Source organism: Clupea harengus, chromosome 16, assembly GCF_900700415.2.
Source record: "Clupea harengus chromosome 16, Ch_v2.0.2, whole genome shotgun sequence".
Taxonomy (NCBI): Eukaryota; Metazoa; Chordata; class Actinopteri; order Clupeiformes; family Clupeidae; genus Clupea; species Clupea harengus.
In genome coordinates, this window is record NC_045167.1 from 7,204,274 (window position 1) to 7,225,323 (window position 21,050).

Genomic DNA, 21,050 nt, shown 5'->3' on the forward strand with positions numbered 1-21,050 from the left:
CCCGCAGGGTCCTCATCGGGTGGGGCTCGAAGAAGTCATGTGACCGGCCGCAGTCACCGGAGTCGCAGGTGCCTTGGATGTAGCCCTCGCAGATGTGAAGCCTCGTGCAGTTATCCTTGTCATCACATCGGCCATAGTCACCCTCACCATGGTTGTAACTCATACAGAGCTGTTTAAGGGAAATCACATCACAGATAGGGAGAATAAGTGAATGCAAATAGCCCAAGCATATATTTACTATGCCCCACATATTCAGTCAGACAGACAGGCAGACACTTTTTAATCCCAAAGGAAATTTTAGTAAAAAAAAGATTAGAGCAAACTCTAACTCCACCTCCATCTTCACAGATAATCAGTGGCATGTTTTCGTTAAATCAAAACATGACAATACAACTGCTTGGTCACTCATGGCATAATGTCTATTCAATAGACCCTATTGCACTTTGAACATGGCAACATTTATAGTAATTTGTCTACCAGTTTTTCTTGACGCGTGTATCATAAAATTCACAATTCTTATAAAAAATGAATTATATAAAACTATATAGAAAGAGTTTAACTGCCCCACTATTAGGCTTAGCTGTTATCTGGACAGACCTTCAACGCGCCTATCGAGAACAAACAAGGCCATCGTACCAGCAATTCCTAGTGATATTGGACTGAAAGTATAATTTGATAGAAACACTTACCGGTGGAAGCAGGACATGTGGGCTGTCATTGTGCAAAAGTAACTGCCTGATCTCTGCTCTGCTAAGCCTCTGTAGTTGATGTTCTGAGAGAACTCTGGCGTTGTGGTGCGAGTTTAAATTGTGCCCGTAACCACAGCGTCTACGTACATGACAAAATATTTAGACGTATTTGTTTTCAATTTTTTGAGAGCCTCAGTGTTATGTGAAGATTTTTAGTGATAATGTGATATAACGTTACCTTCCCCATGTGCATTCTCCATGTAGATACAATTTACAAAGATGAAGATTTTTACAGCCAGTGCAGTCTCTCACTTTGCAGAGTCTGACGTTTGTTTTGGCTAGTACTTGTTTGACGCCACTGTTCTCCGTCAGAGAGAATAACTGTTCATTTTCGATGAGTGAATCAAATTCAAAGCAGTTTATATCTGGAAAGCCGGAAGCTAATTCAAGGAGTCTCTCATAATCTATCGCCCCTCCGTTACCGCAAATGATTTTCAAGATATTCGCCTCCGACATTGTTAGGAAAGACAAGTCCTAATACACGCAAAGGCAACAGCTGGCCAAGCCTGTATGAGAAAACTTCCTTGTTGGCGGTTGAGAATAGTGACGAAGGGTAAACGAAACTTATGCACTCAGCTGTTGCCAAGTCGCAGTATAAATCCTCTGTTAAAAATAAGTGTGGGGGATAGTATCTGGCACAAATTATCCTCAATTAAATCCTGTCTGATTTTTGACATTGAAGCGAAAAAAGGCAACCCCGCTCTGAAACACAACCTGGTATGAGTTCATAAGGTTGCACAGCGATCCTCGTCATTCAAAAGTCCTCATGTCTCTGGGTCATGATGGGTTTGCTGCAGTGGAATAAGATGATGGAATTTGGAAGTAGGACGTGAAATATCAAAATACATTACCTATTTGATTCACCAATACGCAATTTTACTGTTGGCTTTAACTTAATATTATTGTATTTATATATATATATAACTATATGACACAACGTAACAATTACGCAACGTGTAGTCTTTTTGCTTAAAAACACCTGTGTTTACTTTTTCTCTTCAGTTGAATGTATTTAACGCTTTAACTTTTTACAGTGCATGAAATGCCCTGTATTGTTATTCCTTCGTTTCTTATACTTCTTCTTCTTTGTACCGACTTCTGCGATTAATTCAGCTCGAACCGCTTAACGTAGAAACTTCGTTCAAACTTTGTCGCGTAGGTCTTGTAAACGACACTTATGCTATGTATTTTTCATTTTTCTGAACACTATACTTTTTAAGATATTAAAGAAAAACTAATACAAAATTTCCCATTGACTTACATTGGGCCATTATGACATCATAATAGGGTCATTAAACTGGCTTGCACCTGTGCTTCACTGACACCTGCGCCAAGGTTCCAAGGCTCCTCTTCTCTCTGTCCCTCTCCATTCAACTGTATAACTAGGGATATTAAGAGACACCTTCCATACTCTAATTTGTTTTCTCTTTCCTTCTTCCACTCTTCTTTCCTTTTCCACTTTTTTCCTTCTTTTACTCTTCTTCCTTTCTTCTTTCCTTCTTTCACTCTTCTTTCCTTCTTCTACTCTTCTTTCCTTTCTTCACTCTTCTTTCCTTCTTCCACTCTTCTTTCTTTTACGGTCTGCAAAGTTACAGATGCCCAAAGTACACGCCAGAGGGAGTGACTCTCTCCCGCAGAAACCATTTTTCTCAGCTGCCGGAAATGCCTTGTTGGAATTCCAGCCTTTTCCTCCGTTACATGATGACGCAATCATTGAAATCTCGTGACAAACATTGGAAATTGAAAATTGTAAAAGAAACTGATGTTTTTGTAGCTTGATTGTTCTCTCCTTTGTACGTCGCTTTCAATAAAATTGTCTGCTAAATTACTTAATGTAAATGTTTGTGTGGCAGAAACAGGCTTTCTTTCTTAAACAAAATAAGAATAAAAAAACATTTATTGTCAATCTGTTACATCAAAATATACCTCCACAGGGATCTGGTCCTTTAAGGGTTAATTGTAGTTAAGGATGCCTTGCTACTTTTAGTTTGCTAACTACCTCACTTAAATGACATATTTTGTATGTACTGGCATATTGCCTGTAAACCACCAAACCTGTGGATAGCCATCTCAAATGAAACAACTCATCACCAAAATGATGGCAAACATATATCAGTTGCTTGATTTAATAATTTATTAAGGATTTTAATGTTTTGTATTTTTAGTTTTTTAAATGGCAAATACAATGTGATAACATGCAAATCCAAGATACACTGGAACACACCTGTGCTACAGGTCTGGCGCTCTGCACAGAACAGACACCATGAAATCTTACTTTTGCTTGAAGACACCTGCGGAGTAAACACTAGTGCCTCAAAATATACATTGACAATTTCAATCGAGCAAGAGATATAGAAAGTGGGACTGAGTAGTACATGTTTATTCCAGTAGTAGGGATGGGAAAATTAGTTTTAACAATTAAAAAATGACATTAAAGCAAGATGCATTCCTCTTTCTTTTTTGCTTCATGATTCTGTCTCCGAGTAGCTGTGGGGACATTATAGAGGTCTTGGCTTCGTTGACTCGTAGGAAGAGTGACCACTGACTCGGTGTACGAGGAGGTTGTAGTGGACTGGCGGGGAGGAGACACCCTTCTTGTACTTGTTGACTTTGGAGTGGCAGACCTCACAGTGGAGCTGACCAGAGATGCATCTGACGACGAGTACAGACGTCGACTGGGAACCGGTTTGGGAACCCACTGCTGGTTTAGTGCGGAGGTGCTGGATCTTCCTGGATTAGACAGGGCTGTTGATGTGCTCTTAGAACTGGGGATGTTTAATGAATCTACAAAATCCCAGTCATCACTACTGACGTCGCTCTTTCGTATTTGAACTGCCTGTACAGGATGACTGTTTGGCAGCATTGAAGAAGTGGAGGCTGGAACAGGAGCAGGCAGAGTTGCTGACCCTGCGGAGGTCCTGGTTGCAGGTAAAACCTGGGCTGGTTTCAGAATGGATGATGGAAGATAAAGAATGGGATTCATGACAGAACTTTGGGGAGACGCTGTGGATGGCTTGGCAGATGACAAGGATGGACTTGACACCACAGAAGGCGGGGACACAAATGAACTTGAGGTCAAAGTGGACACGGTTACCGTTTTTAGTGCACTTGTTATGCTAATAAGAGCGGTGGAGCTGTGTAGAGAATTGGACTGTGTGGAAGTGGCAGTGGTCTTAACAGGAGAAAGTAAACCGGAGACAGCAGAAGAAGCGTAATCAGGAGAAGGATCCGTTAGATCCGTAATATAGACGTGCTCAGTGTAGGTAATGAGGAACTCGGGATAGACCTGCTGCTTGTCGAACACCACAAAGATAGAAGGGTCGCGGACATCGTTCACACAGCTGTCATACAGAAGCAGGCCTCCATCTATGGAGGGCGGCAGGCGATATTGAGACTGCCCTCGGGTATAGCTGCCTGCCAGCACGCGGCACACAAACATGGAGCGCACGCTGTGGTCAGAGGTGTAGCTGTTGGAGTAGCGGGCATCCCGGGCAAAGTAGCATCCTACAAATGATCATAAAAAAGTGATACATGTTAGAACATCTGAAAGTAAAGCAATTTTGAATGATTGAATGAAGACTATTGCACTCTAAAAATGACAAAAATCAAAATGATGAATATGAATTTAGAATTTTCATATGATGGTTTTTGGAAAAAGAGAGGTAGGTTTATTAAAAATGAAATGACTACTTCCCTATATGACTATATGACACATCATCTTCCAGAGTTTTGCATCTCTGTCCACCTTCTCACCTTCTCCATAAACCGTTCCATTGGCTCCAGACTTTCTCCAGTCAAAGTTCTGGTAGCAGATCGCATCAATGAACTTGGAATCTGTGCCATGGAAGAGCAGACGTTCCCCAGCGACGTACTTTTTATCCTTGTTGGCTTTCGTCATACGTTCTCGTTTCCTGCAGAAAGAAATAAACAAAAACAAACAAACCAGTACAAAACCAACTCAGTTGGTGATATTATGGGCCAGCTGGGCCTATCCCATAAGGCCTTGCTTTAGGCCCAACTATGGTATATTCTCCTTGAGGATTTATCAGGGAATAATTATTGGTGGCAGTGACAAGAGGTGACACATAGTCTTCTGTTTGCTGTGTTTTAGTTGCTATGGTTTGGCAGTGGAATAGTTGACATAGTTGGCAAGATGCTTACGTCTGAAAGTCCTCCCAGAGCTCCTTGTTCTGGATCCTCTCAATACTGATGATGTCAAAACCGCCCAGTGTCTTGCAGAACAGCTCCTGGACCTTCAGATAGTCCCGGTCAGTACTTACCAGAGCTACTCTCTGTATGGACAGGAGATAAACACAAACACACACACACACACAACACACACACACACACACACAGGTCAGCTGTAGTATTAAAGACGAGCACAGCTGTTTAAATGAGATTAGTCAGTATTAGAAACACAATATAAACATATTTGTGGACAGTTTTAATGATAAAAACAAAAGAATGGTATGTAGGTTTGTATAATAAAATGAATAGTAATAATAGATAAACTTGAATTTCATAATTTGTGTGTTCCATTTTTGACCACTGGTTAGTTCTAGATTATATTGATATACATTTCAGTAGTTATAGTCATAGTCATATATATGTAAAGAGGTAAACCTTGATAATCTTTGAACCTAACATGATAGCACCATGGGGCTTGGACTATTGTCATCTATTAGCCTATCTATTTTAATCTAAAGTGAAAGCAAAATGATTCCCTCAAGCATTGCCTTTATTATTTATGAAATGGTAAAAAAACAAAAAAAAAACATAGATGTCTGCTAATAAGGTGATATGGTAACACAGACTGCGTGCGCATTGCTAATTTCACACCACAATAGCATATTGTTAATATTTGTAATATTGTAATGATTGCAATAGCAAGTCTTCACATTCTCACGAAACTGGTCAATGCGTGGTGAGACTAAAGGAATAATAAACATGTGACAGAGCACATACTCAAATATAGAGATGGCACTCCAACTGCGATACCAATGAGCCTGGGTCTTTGCATCAGGGCGCCAGTTTGTTACCCTGTAGACCTGGGTTCGAGGCCGGGTGGGACAACTACTCTCTCCCTATGCTACAGATAGTAAGGAACAAGGACAGAAATACAGGCAAACCTTGTATCCTGTTTCAGGCACAGGCAGACTTGTCCCAGTATCCTGGTACGCCTCTGCCATGTTGTGATGATACGGGGCCTCTTCTTTTGCTGAAGTAACAAGACACCAACATATTAGTCCCTACACTGTCTATTAATCCTCAGTGAATGTATATCATATGCCGCAGATAATGGATTATTAGAATGAGGAAAGACCACTGTGATTGAAGCACAAGCTTAATATTAAAGCCTTACAACCATTACAGTAGCATTGAGGTATTGCTACTAGCACTAAAACCACCATACCTGGTTCTGGCGGTTTGGACACCAACCGATGAGATGAACTCAGGTCTTCTTCTAACCTGTCTCGGGGTGCCATAGTGCACATTCTTTTGCTCCATATCTGTAAGAGTGACAGTCTGTTAGCTTTACAGTATTACAGGAATATTAGAAACCCTCTTTTTCATACTTTGCCTCTCACCCACAATCTTTCTCTCACTCTCTCATATTCTCTCTCTCTCTCTCAATCTATCAATCTGGTTAATGGTGTTAGATTCATTAACTTCTCATAACATAACTACATCTCAACAAACCCCCGCAAACTAGTTTGCATAGCACCAGACTAGTGCCATCGAGGTGGCTCCTGGCCTTTTGTCTATGTTGATGAGGCATCAGACATGGTTCCTGGCTTTTGTGTGTCTTGGAGCTAGAGACAATAGTTGGCTTTTGTCTACAACTACCACAAGATGGTTGGCGGCCACAAGGCATTAGCATCTATATGGCCATACCTGGCTACAGCCCCAGTCAAGCTAGACTTTCCCTTTGACCTCCAGACCATGGGCGTCGCCACAATATAACTTGGGGGGACACGTCCCCCTCACTTTAAAAAAAGTCGTTTGGACCCCCCACATTTGCCATCAAAAATATTAGTGCATGACTGGTCTACTAGTCCAGCGTTCTTTCTTTCCATTGCTTCACAATCAAATCCGCTCCATTTTATCAGTAGGGGGAATACCCATAGCAATAGAAATCCACTCCGCGTTTTCCTGGTTTCCTACACCTCACGCACGCAGATTCAACTCCAATACTCCTTGATCGAAGCGTCTCGCTAGCAGCTAGCACTTGGTGTCAGACATAGACTGTCCCACAGACGAGATGGACATAAGGAGGTTTTTTCGAGGAAGAGGAAAGTAAGTCAGAGTTGCCCAAGTTTTCCCTTTAGTGGCCAAAGCACCCTTATGAGACATTATCTGGCTGTAATAGCATTAAGTCACAAAGATCCTTCTGCAAACATTATGGTTATAGCTAGATAAGCAAGCTATTTACCTAAAACTAGCACTAGGCAATACCCATGGAACAGCATTTGTTGATTTCTTAATCTGGGTCTGAAATATGTTGTGCTTTTGGCCGTGTTCAGACCTAGGCGTCTGTTTCGGGCAGAAAGCGATGACCAGGAGGTTTTTTTCAAGCAGCTAAAAAAAAATGCTGGTGGTTTTTTGTATTGCCATAACAACCGTGAGCTAATCTGGAGTTAACGTTAGCTAACATGCTAGTTTTTCTAAACGACTTTTTAAATCCTCCTTTTAAATATTTTGCTCTCATTAAATGGAGAATAAAGTGCCAAAGTTGTCAGTGTCAGTATTCTGTGTATTACACCAAAACATTATCCTGACTATCACCAGACCAAGCTCAATCTGATTTAAGATGGCAGATCGGCCTGGGTTTACCCAGTCTACCAGAACATAATAGTAGTCAGTAATTGCAGGGGGGGGGGGGGTGAAAGAGAGAGATCATTTTCTATCTAAAAACATGGTAAATGCTAGCCTGGATGCCAGACGAACTTAGCCACGGCCACAATTTTTTTGGTCGGGAAGTTCGGTCTGGTGTCGCTCCGTTGGGGAGAAATGATCTCCTCACAAAAATATGTGAGGAGATAGATAGACCAATCAAATTGTCAGGGCGGACTTTATACGATGATGGACAGATGATCAACCCTAACGTAATCAACCACGTCACCAAAGAGCTTTTGGGGTGAATTCGTTTTCAACAAACATGGCTGCCGTTGGAGAGCTGAAATGTGGAAATTTGAGTCTGTTTTAGAAGACATTGACAGCACATTCATTTTGAAAGAGGAACAGAGAAACGCGATCAAGGCATTTGTCGATCGAAAAGATGTTTTTGCCGTCCTTCCTACGGGATCCGGTAAAAGTTTAATGTATCAGCTGGCCCCATGGTCTACATTATGGTCATACTACGTTTCTCTGATTGGTTCTAGATATATCCAATTGAGCGAAGAGGCATTTTTTTTCCTGGTTCGGTTGAAACACGCCCCATAATCACAGTCCAACGGAGCGGTATCAGACTCATATTCTGACTAGAATTATGAGTATGACATCGTCAGGCTAGGTAAATGCACCAGAATGCGGGAAATTGCATCTACATCTTTCAAAATGTTCTGGGGGAGAACCCCCAGACCCCCCGCCAAAATAAGTCCCCCCCACTCTCAAAATGCTGCTGACGCCCCTGCTCCAGACACACCCATTTACTCCCCTACACACATACAGTGCCCTCCACAATTATTGGCACCCCTAGTGAATATGAGCAAAACAGGCTATAAAAAAATATGTCTTTGCTGTTTATCCTCTTGGTCTTTCACTCAAAATATTCACAAAAAAAAAAAAGAAAAAAAAACTGTTGACATTAAATAAATATTTTTCCCCAAAACATGTGTGCCACAATTATTGGCACCCCTAGAAAAATCTTATAATTAAAATCTAACTGAAGTATATTTCCAGTCATGTTTTACATTTTTAAGTTCACCTGTTTGATAAGGAACTCTTAAGAGGTCAACCATGACTTCCTGTTCCACTGGCGAACAAATATGAGGTGACACAGGCCAAATTCCATTAGTCATTCATCACTATGGGAAAGACCCAAGAACACAGTGACAATGTGCGACGGAAAGTTGTGGAGCTGCACAAATCAAGAAATGGACACAAGTAAATCTCTAAAGAGTTGAAAATACCCATTTCCACTATCATGGAAATAATTAAGTAGTTTAAAGCGACAGGAGATGTTAAGAATCAGCCTGGAAGAGGACCTATCTGTAAATTGACCCCACGCACCGTGAGGAGGATGGTTCGACTGGCAAAAGAATCTCCAAGGATCACAGCTGGAGAATTGCAGAGGTAAATTGAGTCTTGGGTTCAGAAAGTCTCCAGAACTACCATCAGACGCCACCTCCATCACCACAAATTGTTTTGGAGGGTTGCCAGAAAAAAGCCTCTGCTGTCAATCAACAACAAACTAAAGAGCCTACAGTTTGCCAAATGTAAGTCAGACTTTCAATGGGACCGAGTTATATGGTCAGATGAGACCAAAATAAAGCTTTTTGGCAACAAACATCAAAGGTGGGTTTGGCGTAGACAGAAAGATAGCCATACAGAAGAGACCCCCATACCCAATGTGAAGTATGGTGGCGGATCTTTGATGTTGTGGGGCTGTTTTGCTTCCAAAGGCCCTCGACATCTTGTTAGGAGACATGGTATCATGAACTCCATCAAATACCAGCAGATATTAAATGAAAACCTAACAGCCCCCTCTAGGAAGCTTAAAATGGGCCGTGGTTGGACCTTCCAGCAGGACAATGATCCGAAGCACACCTCAAAATCAACACAAAAATTGTTCACCGACCACGGAATAAAGGTTTTGCCATGGCCATCACAGTCCCCCGACCTAAACCCCATAGAAAATCTGTCGGAAGAGCTGAAGCCGAGTATACAAGCGTTGACCTAAGAATCTGAAGGATCTGGAGAGATACTGTATGTAGGAATGGTCTCAGATCCCGTGCCATGTGTTCACCAACCTCATCACACATTATAGGAGAAGACTCAGAGCTATTATCTTGGCAAAGGGAGGCTGCACAAAACATTAAATTAAGGGGTGCCAATAATTGTGGCACACATGTTTTGGGGAAAAATATTTATTTAATGTCAACAGTTTTTTTTTCTTTCAATAGTTTTACTTCAATGAAAAGGCAAGATTTTTGTGAATATTTTGAGTGAAAGACCAAGAGGATAAACAGCAAAGACATATTTTTTTATAGCCTGTTTTGCTCATATTCACTAGGGGTGCCAATAATTGTGGAGGGCACTGTATGTTAATTCTACAATATAAAATGTCTGTACTTTCTGTAATGTATGAAAAGAAGAAGCAAGAAGACCAACCTGTGAGCAGCAGACGTGCCTAGTGCATGCTCGTGTTGTGTCGCGGTGACCGTGGCTAGTGGCTGAATAAAACACATTATTTCGCTAAGCCGTCTTCTACAAGTCTGTTATTCCTGAACAACTAACTTGAACCAAGCGTGGGCCTTCGATGATTTCGCCGGAGAACAGCGCAATCTTTCAATGGCCTAAATGCACACATTTCGCAATGAGGTGCAGGTGATGGAACCAGAAATATTGCTATTCTGTTGTTGTAAGACATTAACTAAGTGTAGCCTTTGTATCTGTAACTCATTCTTGGATGTGTACTCTGTCTGTCTCACTGAGACCTGAACAAATGGCATGTGAACCCCTCACCCCACTGTCTCCCCCTTCCTCTCACTTATAGGGTGTGGTCATCCCCTCCCCTATTGTATTCTACCTGACTGAATGGTATAAATACAACTACATAGTCTAGAAACAGGTAGGCCTTTGAGCACCAGCTGAGAGGGGGTCTCCACGCCGAAATAAACTCCAGAAACCTGACTACGTCCTCCGGTCCCTTCTTCAACTTTGGCGTGCTCATTTAGATTCTATCACAGTGCAAAACAGTGCATATTTCTCACTGATATAATGTAACCCCTTTCTAGCGCTAGTACAGCAAGATGCTAGGTTGGTATTTTAGATTACATTAGATTCAACTTTATTGTCATACAAGTACTGAGACAACAAAATGCAGTTCAGCGAGTATGTGCATATATGAAGTGGTAAAATATAAATAATAAGATATATATATATAGGTAGAGTATAGACAGTGGTATAAATGTAGGACATGCAGTAGGTGTATTACCTTTGAAACTCAGTTCATAGTGCTCTTTACCAGCTGTGAAGAGGACCACAGCATTGTTGTCTTCCTGGTAACGCTTTTCCAGATCACTGGAGTACACTGAGGACATCCTGTGCATCTCTTTCTGTGTAAAATTGTAACATCATCACAAGACAATGGCATTCATTAGCAGTCAAATAGCATGCCCTGAACAGAAGCAACAGGCATCGACCTTCATTAAGACTATTCCAGTTCTACACCAAATTAATGACAGGAGCTAAAATCACAACAATTTTATTGTTTTGGTGCTATATAAATAAAATTGCATTGAATTCAGTCATCATAGCTTCAAACATCAGCTCTGGTAAATGAGCACAACTCCTAAACTGGGAGGCTGCCACAAAAATATGTCCTCCATCTTAAATCCTCTCCACTGAGGTGACACATGAGAACAATATGCATAACTGCAGAAGCTCCTTTAGATTGGTGGAGACACATTGACCAACGTCCTGTATGAACTTTAGCTCAGTAAAAATCTTTGAGATTTGGTTCCATGTTGCATTCATATTTTTGTACAGTACATGATCAACAGATCTTACTATGGAGGAATAGGGGACCCATTTTCCGTACTCATCTTCCCAGTACCAGAGCCACTCGGTGGTGAGGATGAAGTCAGGCATGAGCACGGAGGGGGCTGTGGAGAGCCGTCGCACCTCATGGGGCCCGCAGGTCATGGTATCAAAACAAACGGGGTCACACTTCACACTGCAGGAAACAAAGCACACATAAGACTATGTCTGTTACAGATATTATCTGTGTGGCCAGTGGTCTACTATACATTTCTACATGTTGGGTAGGAAAGAAAAACAAGAAAAACCAAAGCAACACTTAATGAGGCTGGACCTCAAAGCAGTGACACATATTTTTATCAGTTGAACTTTTTTGTTTTTATTTTGAAACAGATCAAATCTGGCCAGATGAAATACGGTTTTATGACTTTGTATCATTCCAGTTTTTGGACCAGTTCATGTTAGGCACATGTTGTATTAACAATCAGGCTAGCTATCCCTTCTAACCAATAGGCTAAACGGTAGACCCTGACCGTATTACCTCAGTATAAAGTAGGCTATAAACTCATCACCAAATAGGTTAGATAGCAGCAGCAGCAGCAGCAGCAGCAGCAGCAGCAGCAGCAGCAGCCCCCCCCCCCCCCCCCCCACTGGTTTCAACCTATCCAACACATCATGATGTTGGACCTCAAAGCGATGAAGCTGGCACGACTTGGGTTACAAAAGTCACTCTCGATGTCTTCACTGAGTGGAAAGTCGGTCCAGGTTTCTCCAGCCTTAAATTGCCACTGGTAGGGCATTTTGGAGTGTACTCTCCAACACCTGTCTGCAACAGACACAAGGGTTCATGTCATGATAATGTTGGGTTGTTGTGTGTTATCTTGGGTGACCAGACGACTGTGGAAACATTATGGTGAGCTCTACCAACAATTATCAAACAATGAATAGTTATACCCCAGTTGCACAGTGATCAATGTGAAATATACACAAGCTGAACTGTACTTAAAAAAGAGCAATCTATTTACATTTTCAATGTATACCATTGGCTCCACTGGATGTCTGCTTCCACTGGATGTCTGTATTCTTTCAACCAAAACCTAGTCCTACAGCAAATTGTACGCAAAGACTGATACATTTGGCCCCATATGTTTACACTCAAATAGAAGTCAACACAAAGAACTTACTGCCTTGTTTGCAATCCGCTCTGACAAAGGACAGGCAGATTTCGTTTATCTCTGTGAAAAAAAGAGCTACAGTCAGACATTGGAAGCTGTGAGACTCAAAGACAAATTTTCATCTAAAAAAAACCAATAGTGCTTTAAATTTAATGTTTGGATTTAAAGAAAAAAAACAGGTTACTTTAGTTTGTTGTTGTAAACGTAGCCATGAAAGCAGGCCACACTTCACAAGGCAAGATAAGTGGCAAGTTGGTATACCCTTCTCCTTGGAACTTTCCCAATTGGTTAATACATCTCCACCACACTGATATTGTTGTTGTCTTTTTTTTTCTCAGACCATCTTACTAAAATTGTTATACATCAAATATATCCTGCTTACAGTAGCAGTATTGAAGGGACCAGCATAGGTCATAAGAATATGCCATAGTCAATAAGTCAATGATATTATACCTAGTCATAATTGTTGCTTTTATTTGGACGAGTCATGAGCCATGAGTGGACCTTGCTTGGTGAATATTCTTTGTCTCTGACCTGGGTAAGTGAGGTGCGACATTGGTCTCACCTCCCCCCCAGGTCGAGACAAAGAACCCTGCATGCGTGGCCCATTTGAATAGACGGTGACACCCCTTAATGTCAGTGTATTTAACAGACTGTTCCCCAAGGAACAAGTCAGATATGCTGAGGTGAAGTTCTGTGAGGGAGGATGGATCTGAAAGTCTCTGTCTCACAAAATGGTCGGCCGCCATTCTTCAAGAATAAACCTGAATCCTGACTGATCAAACCTAAGACTGAATCTTCAATATATGGTATAAAACTAATTACCATCAATTGGAGGTCCACCACCGAGATATTAATTCTTGGAATTTTGCTGAGATTTCAGTTCTGCTGTAAAGATCCGCTGTACCCCGGTTGACACAACGCTTTGGTAAGTACACTTACCTAAATCTTGGGAAATATAGGAAGTAGAGTCCTGTCTAAGAACAGAAATATTGTGATGTCTTAGAAGTTGACACACACTGTGCTTGTCTTAGAACAGAAATCTTATGTTATTTTACTTTTATTTTTATTGTGATGTCTTAGAAGTTGACACACACGGTGCTTGTCTTAGAAGTTGACACATCTATTTTTTCGGGTATTGGTCCGAGGCAGTCTGAGCTGTGCTTGTGACATACTCTATTGTTTTACTTACCGCTCAGATAAATTTCCCAAGAGGATAAAAAAGGTTGTGGCCATGAACGGGTGTTTGGAAAGGGATCTACAGCATTTTAATATTTGAATTTAGAAATTGTTCTAAGTCAATTTGTAAATTATTTACATTAGATTGTGGAGATTCAGTTCTTGGATTTGACCAGTCATGATTCAAGACATAAGATTATTTTAAGTCCAGATTTCACAATGCTTTTGATAAAGTCAGATGTTAGACTGCTAAATGATAAACTGTGTCTGTTCACACAATAGCTAGACAGCTCTCACACATACCACTTAATTCACACTTCAGCTTAATGTGACCTTGATGGCCCATTAAGCTGAAGTGAACCACACCAAAGCCACATAGCAAGACAGACTTTAAGCATTTGTTTTGCCTACACAATGATTTTCTTAACCCATGTTAAAATCATTGTATGAAGTGTTACAATTATGAATAATTGTAAGCATATTTTTTTTTAACAGAACAAAGTCTGCATCCTTAGTGTATGGGTTTAAGGTACATGGAAAATAAGATGGTTTTTTTTCGGAAACCGTACGTGATCTCACAGCAGCAGACGACTGCTGGTAGATCAAAAGGGGGAGGTGTTGAGCTTCAGAGAGAATTGACCTTAATAAGATGATAACTGCAAAATGTGTTTTTTCTCAAAACAGGTTTAGCTGCTGAATTTCTGACTTCATCAAATGATCCAGGAGCAATTAATGAATTAAGGAATGCCTTAAATGGTTTGGCATTCAAGTGCCATTGGAATCTGGATAAAAATGGATTTTATGAGATACTTTTGTAACTAACTAACTAACTGTAACGTAACTCTGTTAACAGATTGATTCCTTTCTCTTAGGGATGGACACACCTGTCTCCTGAACAAGCGAATGAATGTGTGTGTATGCCTGTAGGCTGGCCAGCCGTCGTATGAATGAATGAATGAACTTACAGGACTGTTTAACCTACATTTGACCACTGACTTTGTCTTTAAGTGAAATTGTTTGAATTGAAGGAGATTTCAAAACGTTTTCTTTCTTTCAATCATTCCATTTCTTTCAAACATTCAGCTTCTTTCAAATCCCAACTCTCAGTTGTTTATTGGGTTAGTATGGGTCTGTGGCCTTTTCTTCTAGATGCAAATGCCCAGACCTTGCAGGTAACAGGATGATGTGATTTAAGCAAACCTGCTTTTGTCTGAGATTAGGCTGTCTGCAGTCTTTCACACCCAATACCAAATGTCTATTGTCTGATGTGTTGAGTATGCTAACAGGCTTCCTGCCTCATGGAGGTGTTGGCCGGTATTATCTTTTTCTGAGATCTCGTTACAGACAGTTTTTAGGAATATGGAGAATAGCGATGACAAAAAAGGAAGCAGCTTCTCACCAAGGTCTCGAAAGGGGGACCATTCCAGAAAATCAACAGATGAAGGAACAGCAGAATCGTTTGAACTTCAAACAAACGCCATGCAGCATCTGGCCAGGACGTCGAAATGAGGACAAACTCAGACCACAGCCATCAACCCAGATCAACACCTCTGGAATCCACAGGACCACGGCAACACCTGAACCGATGACCACCACCAAGAAGAGATGACGGGGACACCTCAAAGAAATGGCAATCTCCTGATATGCTAAGAGATGCATAGGTGGAATGACCCCATAAGGAGCAAAGACCACAGGAGGGGAACAACTGAGACAAGCCAAGCGTCACAGACACACACACACACACTAACACGCACAAACACACACACACACGTCCTACCCCCTCCCAAGGAAAGTCAACCCTTGCTTTTAAACAAAGGCAAGACACAATACACAGAGTGTCAAGACACACACACACCTTCAACCATCATAGACGATCAACTCCAAGGGACCACGAAAAAAATCGGGAACGATTACCATCACCATCAAAGACACACACATTCTGGAGTCACACACACGAACACACACACACAGAGACACACACTTAACCGTATTACCGTCAACCCACATTACAATAAAGTAATGCTCCATGTCATGTACCCCTCAGTAACCAGAAAGGAAATGTTTTAAAATGTTGTGACACTATAATGTATCTTCCATAATCCGTTATCTTCTGTACTATTGTTTAATCCTAACCTTTCATTTTAGCTTAGTTTACCTTAGAGTTAACATGTGTAATTAAGTTTGTTCTGTGTTCTCACCGCTTGTAAACTGCATTTTCCGAATGGGTACCATGTACATATATGTATTACTTCTGTTATATTTCTCTGCTCTCACGGCTAAAAAATAGGATGGTTATGTTGATATAACATCGGTGAAGGAATTTGTCCCTAAATCAGAGGTCCACACAATTGGCGAAAAAGCGTGGGGCACTCTGTAACATGGGTTTCGCCTTCCCTCGTGAGAGAATGCCACATTTATGAGACAGAGACTGAACAAAGCCACTCACTCAAGAAAAAGAAAATAGTTAAATGATCTGATGTTTAAGACATACAGTCTTAAAAAGGGGGAATGAAGGGACCAGCATAGGTCATAAGAATATGCCATAGTCAATAAGTCAATGATATTATACCTAGTCATAATTGTTGCTTTTATTTGGACGAGTCATGAGCCATGAGTGGACCTTGCTTGGTGAATATTCTTTGTCTCTGACCTGGGTAAGTGAGGTGCGACATTGGTCTCACCTCCCCCCCAGGTCGAGACAAAGAACCCTGCATGCGTGGCCCATTTGAATAGACGGTGACACCCCTTAATGTCAGTGTATTTAACAGACTGTTCCCCAAGGAACAAGTCAGATATGCTGAGGTGAAGTTCTGTGAGGGAGGATGGATCTGAAAGTCTCTGTCTCACAAAATGGTCGGCCGCCATTCTTCAAGAATAAACCTGAATCCTGACTGATCAAACCTAAGACTGAATCTTCAATATATGGTATAAAACTAATTACCATCAGTATATAGCTTTGTGTTTGTGTGTCACGCAATGTGGGGTCAGATCAAAGCAGTTACCTGGCCGTGCTGGACTGCTTTCGTCTTTAGCCACACCACTGGTAGTGGTGGCGCCTCCTCCTTTCCCCCTTCTGCCACTTCTGTTCTTGGCCCCAGCATTGGACTTCAGAGTGCCCCTGAGCACCAAGATGTTCCGGTAGACGGAGAGCATGGATCCAACCATTCCGCTGGGCACACCCCTCCCCCGCAGGGTCCTCATCGGGTGGGGCTCGAAGAAGTCATGTGACCGGCCGCAGTCGCCAGAGTCGCAGGTGCCTTGGATGTAGCCCTCGCAGATGTGAAGCCTCGTGCAGTTATCCTTGTCATCACATCGGCCATAGTCACCCTCACCATGGTTGTAACTCATACAAAGCTGTTTAAGGGAAATCACATCACAGATAGGGGGAAAAAGTAAATGCAAACAGCCCAAGCATATATTTACTAGGCCCCACATATTAAGTCAGTTAGACAGACAGACAGACACTTCATTAATCCCAAAGGAAATTTTTGTTAAAAAAAAATAAGAGCAAACTCTACTCCATCTCAATTTTCACAGCTAATCAGTGGCAATTTTTCGTTAAATCAAAACATGACAATACAACTGCTCGGTCACTCATGGCATAATGTCAATTCAATGGACTGTATTGCACTTTGAACATGGCAACATTTATAGTAATTTATCTACCAGTTTTTTTTTATGTGTGTATCATAAAATGCACTATTCTCATAAAAGATGAATTATATAAAACTATATAAAAATACTTTAACTGCCCCACTATTAGGCTAAGCTGTTATCTGTTCTCTATCGAGAACAAACAAGGCCATGCTACCAGCAATTCATAGTGAAATTCAACTGAAAGTTGAAAGTATAATTTGATAGAAACACTTACCGGTGGAAGCAGGGAATGTGGGCTGTCATTGTGCAAAAGTAACTGTCTGATCTCTGCTCTGCTAAGCCTCTGTAGTTGATGTTCTGAGAGAACTTTGGCGTTGTGGTGCGAGTTTAAATTGTGTCCGTAACCACAGCGTCTGCGTACATGACAAAATATGTAAACGTATTTGTTTTCAGTTTTTTGAGAGCCTCAGTGTTATGCGAAGCTTTTAAATTAAAATGTGATAATGTGATATAACGTTACCTTCCTTTGCATTCTCCATGTAGATAAAACTTACAAAGATGAAGATTTTTACAGCCAGTGCAGTCTCTCACTTTGCAGAGTCTGACGTTTGTTTTGGCTAGTACTTGTTTGACGCCACTGTTCTCCGTCAGAGAGAATAACTGATCATTTTCGATGAGAGAATCAAATTCAAAGCAGTTTATATCTGGAAAGCCGGAAGCTAATTCAAGGAGTCTCTCATAATATATCGCCCCTCCGTTACCGCAAATGATTTTCAAGATATTCGCCTCCGACATTGTTAGGAAAGACTAGTCCTAATACACGCACGGGCAACAGCCGGCCAAGCCTATAGGACAGGGGTACTCAATAGGCAGACCCCGGTCCGGATCCGGACCCAGACGCAATCAAATGTGGACCGAAGCCAAAATCAAAATTTTAATTTAAATCATGATCCAAGCGAGTTTTCATTGTTGCGTGATTTCGTGCTATATATTTTTGTCCTATTCTATCTGGTTTATATCTTCCGTGTCCAATCCAGAGGTCAATCAGGAGCTGTAATAACAACATCACTATGACAACTCACTCACTCAATGTTGGCCGCGAGCTCTGTGGGTCACGCAGGTTGTGTGTGTCAATGGCAACCACGCGGGCAGATAGATTTGTGAACGGTATCTGTTTATCAGCGAACGTACATTTTGGCGTGCTCTAAACCCGACAAAAAACGAAAAGTTGATTCCAAAAATCGCGAATTTAAGAGAGTGGACTGACAAGTAGCCTATGCATTTGTGCTGCCTGTGGGGAGCACAACACCGATGTGTTTAATCTGCAACGAGACGGTTGCCCTTGTCAAAAGTGGTAACGTGAAACGTAACTATGAAACAAAGCATGCACACTTCGAACAAAATTACCCCCAGAACTCTGAGGTAAGGGCCAGAAAAATAAACCAACTGCAATCCTCATACCAAGCAACATGCAATGCAATAGTTAGATCAGCCACACAACAAGAGCGTGCATGCATACCTCAACATACTGTTGTCAGTCTGCCTTATCAACCATGAATATGGTGCAAAACAAATACAGGAGCACACTCACTAATGAACACTTACATCAGTGCCTCCGCCTGGCCCTCACATCTTTAATGTTAAATAAAGTTTAACGCACAAAAAGGTGTCACCTTTCACACAAATAAGGCCAGACCACATCACCTTTTGTGCATAGTTCAAACTTTTTTGTTGGAGTTATGTTTTTGGATTTTGACCGTCACTGTTCCGGACCCTGACCTGAATGGAAATTTGGCGAGTGGACCTTTTGGGTTTCTAATTGAGTACCCCTGCTATAGGAGAACACTTCCTTGTTGGCGGTTGGGAACAGTGACGAAGGGAAAACGAAACTTACGAACTCAGCTGTTGCCATGGCGCAGTATAAATTAAAAATAGGTGTGGGGGATAGTATATGGCAGTTGGTGCACAAATTGTCCTAAATTTATCCTCTGTCTGATTTTTGACGTTGAAGCGAAAAAAGGCAACCCCGCTCTGAAAAACAACCTGGTATGAGTTCATAAGGTGCACAGCGATCCTCGTCATACAAAAGTCCTCATGTCTCTGGGTCATGATGGGTTTGCTGCAGTGGAATAAGATGATGAAATTTGGATATAGGACGTCAAATATCAAAATACATTACTTATTTGATTCACCAATACTCAAGTTTACTGTTGGCTTTAACTTAATATTATTGTATTCATATAACAACTTGTAGTCTTTTTGTTTAAAAACACCCGTGTTTACCTTTTCTCTTCAGTTAAATGTATTTAACGCTTTAACTTTTTTAAATTATGCTACATGTCCAATGTGCAATCTGTTCTAAGGAGCAATAGCCTACAAGCAATCTAACCCTATAGGTAATAGGCTACCATAGCATAGTTTTGGTTTCCACTTCCAGTATGAACATAATACTTGCACAACATATCACAGATATATATATCAGCCAGCAAGTGTCAGGTCTTCAATTAGGACATAGAGGCAAATGGTAAGGACAAACATAGGGGTAGTGAGGCCACCTTGTGGTCATTTTTAATTATTGCCAAGTTTATTCAACAATCTCTCACCGGGATGGAAGAATGTGCCTTTAACAGGAAATCACTTTTTTACAGACCCAAAGACAAATATTATATTGTGCTTATTTTAATCCACTTTTAAATCTATTGGTGGTTGGTGCACACATTTTACTGTCATTTGTATGGTGATAGAGAAGTACAAACATATAATAGGAGAATATCATGACATTATATGATTTGGATGACCTGACGTGATGTACTATGTATGTAATTTAACCAACAAAAGGGTGGTTTGTGACACTGGACCTTCCTGACATAAGAAGGATAGAACATATCTTAGCCTGATCAGTGAAACACAGCTGGATTGCAGGTTCTCAGCCACACAGCCCCCTTCCCATCACAGTCATGAAAAGACAAGAGCAGAAATCTAGCCTTGATCTGGCCCCTACCCTTCCAATTCAGAGAAGCAGCAAATTTCACATATTTAGACTCCACATAGTGGAAAAAAGTAAAATGCTAATCGACAGAAAAGTCACCTTCTTACGCAATCTGCATATAACTTCCCTCACAGTAAAAGGAAATAGATGACGTGTAGGGTATCTTAAGAGCCATCTATAAAGTTGACCAACAGTCATACAGCATACCCAAAAATAATTCTACAACAGCTCGTCAAAGCCAGAGAAACGGTTTGTCAGTGGTGAGCGCTCTGATACATTCTATAATTATTCATAACAGAGGTCTCGGCTTCCTTAATATTTTGAAAAATGTTGATGAGAATAAGCCTTGTGTATTTCTTTGCTATGTTTTTATTACGACAATTACACAGCAAAAGTAATATTTTCTTTTTAACAAACTACTAATGCTGGATTAATGGAAGGCTTGTGTTGTACAGATGTCATAGAATAGTTTCATTCTAAACAAAACTCAACTGTGGTGTATCTGTGTGATATTTTTAAGGATTGTGGTGCTAGATCCATAAGTATGGTTGTCATCATGTTAATTATATTGCAGCTGGGAGCTTCAGGTACGTAAGAAATTAGTTATGATGTGATTCCATTAAAATGTCTCATGTTTCTTATGTGTTATCTTAAATG

The 21,050-nt window shown here is 41.0% G+C and overlaps 2 protein-coding genes across 2 annotated transcripts in view; both read right to left on the reverse strand.

The window, feature by feature from the left end:
* Window positions 1-1,390, reverse strand: part of LOC122133608 (protein mono-ADP-ribosyltransferase PARP12-like) — a 3,582-nt gene extending 2,192 nt beyond the window's left edge. The window contains exons 1-3 of the mRNA XM_042710147.1: window positions 928-1,390; window positions 690-828; window positions 6-169 (exon numbers count right to left, since the gene is read on the reverse strand). Of these exons, the coding sequence (XP_042566081.1) occupies window positions 6-169; window positions 690-828; window positions 928-1,205 (581 nt within the window). The 5' untranslated portion in view covers window positions 1,206-1,390. The remainder of the gene's footprint in view (window positions 1-5; window positions 170-689; window positions 829-927) is intronic.
* A 1,357-nt stretch (window positions 1,391-2,747) lies between these two features.
* LOC105897467 (protein mono-ADP-ribosyltransferase PARP12-like) lies at window positions 2,748-18,403 on the reverse strand. The gene is made up of 12 exons (XM_031583360.2): window positions 17,925-18,403; window positions 17,679-17,817; window positions 16,810-17,161; window positions 12,638-12,688; window positions 12,141-12,279; window positions 11,484-11,649; window positions 10,909-11,029; window positions 6,143-6,259; window positions 5,879-5,967; window positions 4,911-5,041; window positions 4,503-4,660; window positions 2,748-4,253 (listed from the first exon to the last, which is right to left on the reverse strand). Exons 1-12 carry the CDS (start codon window positions 18,197-18,199, stop codon window positions 3,181-3,183), a joined length of 2,811 nt encoding a protein of 936 aa, XP_031439220.1. The 5' UTR covers window positions 18,200-18,403; the 3' UTR covers window positions 2,748-3,180.
* Window positions 18,404-21,050: the final 2,647 nt, after the last annotated feature.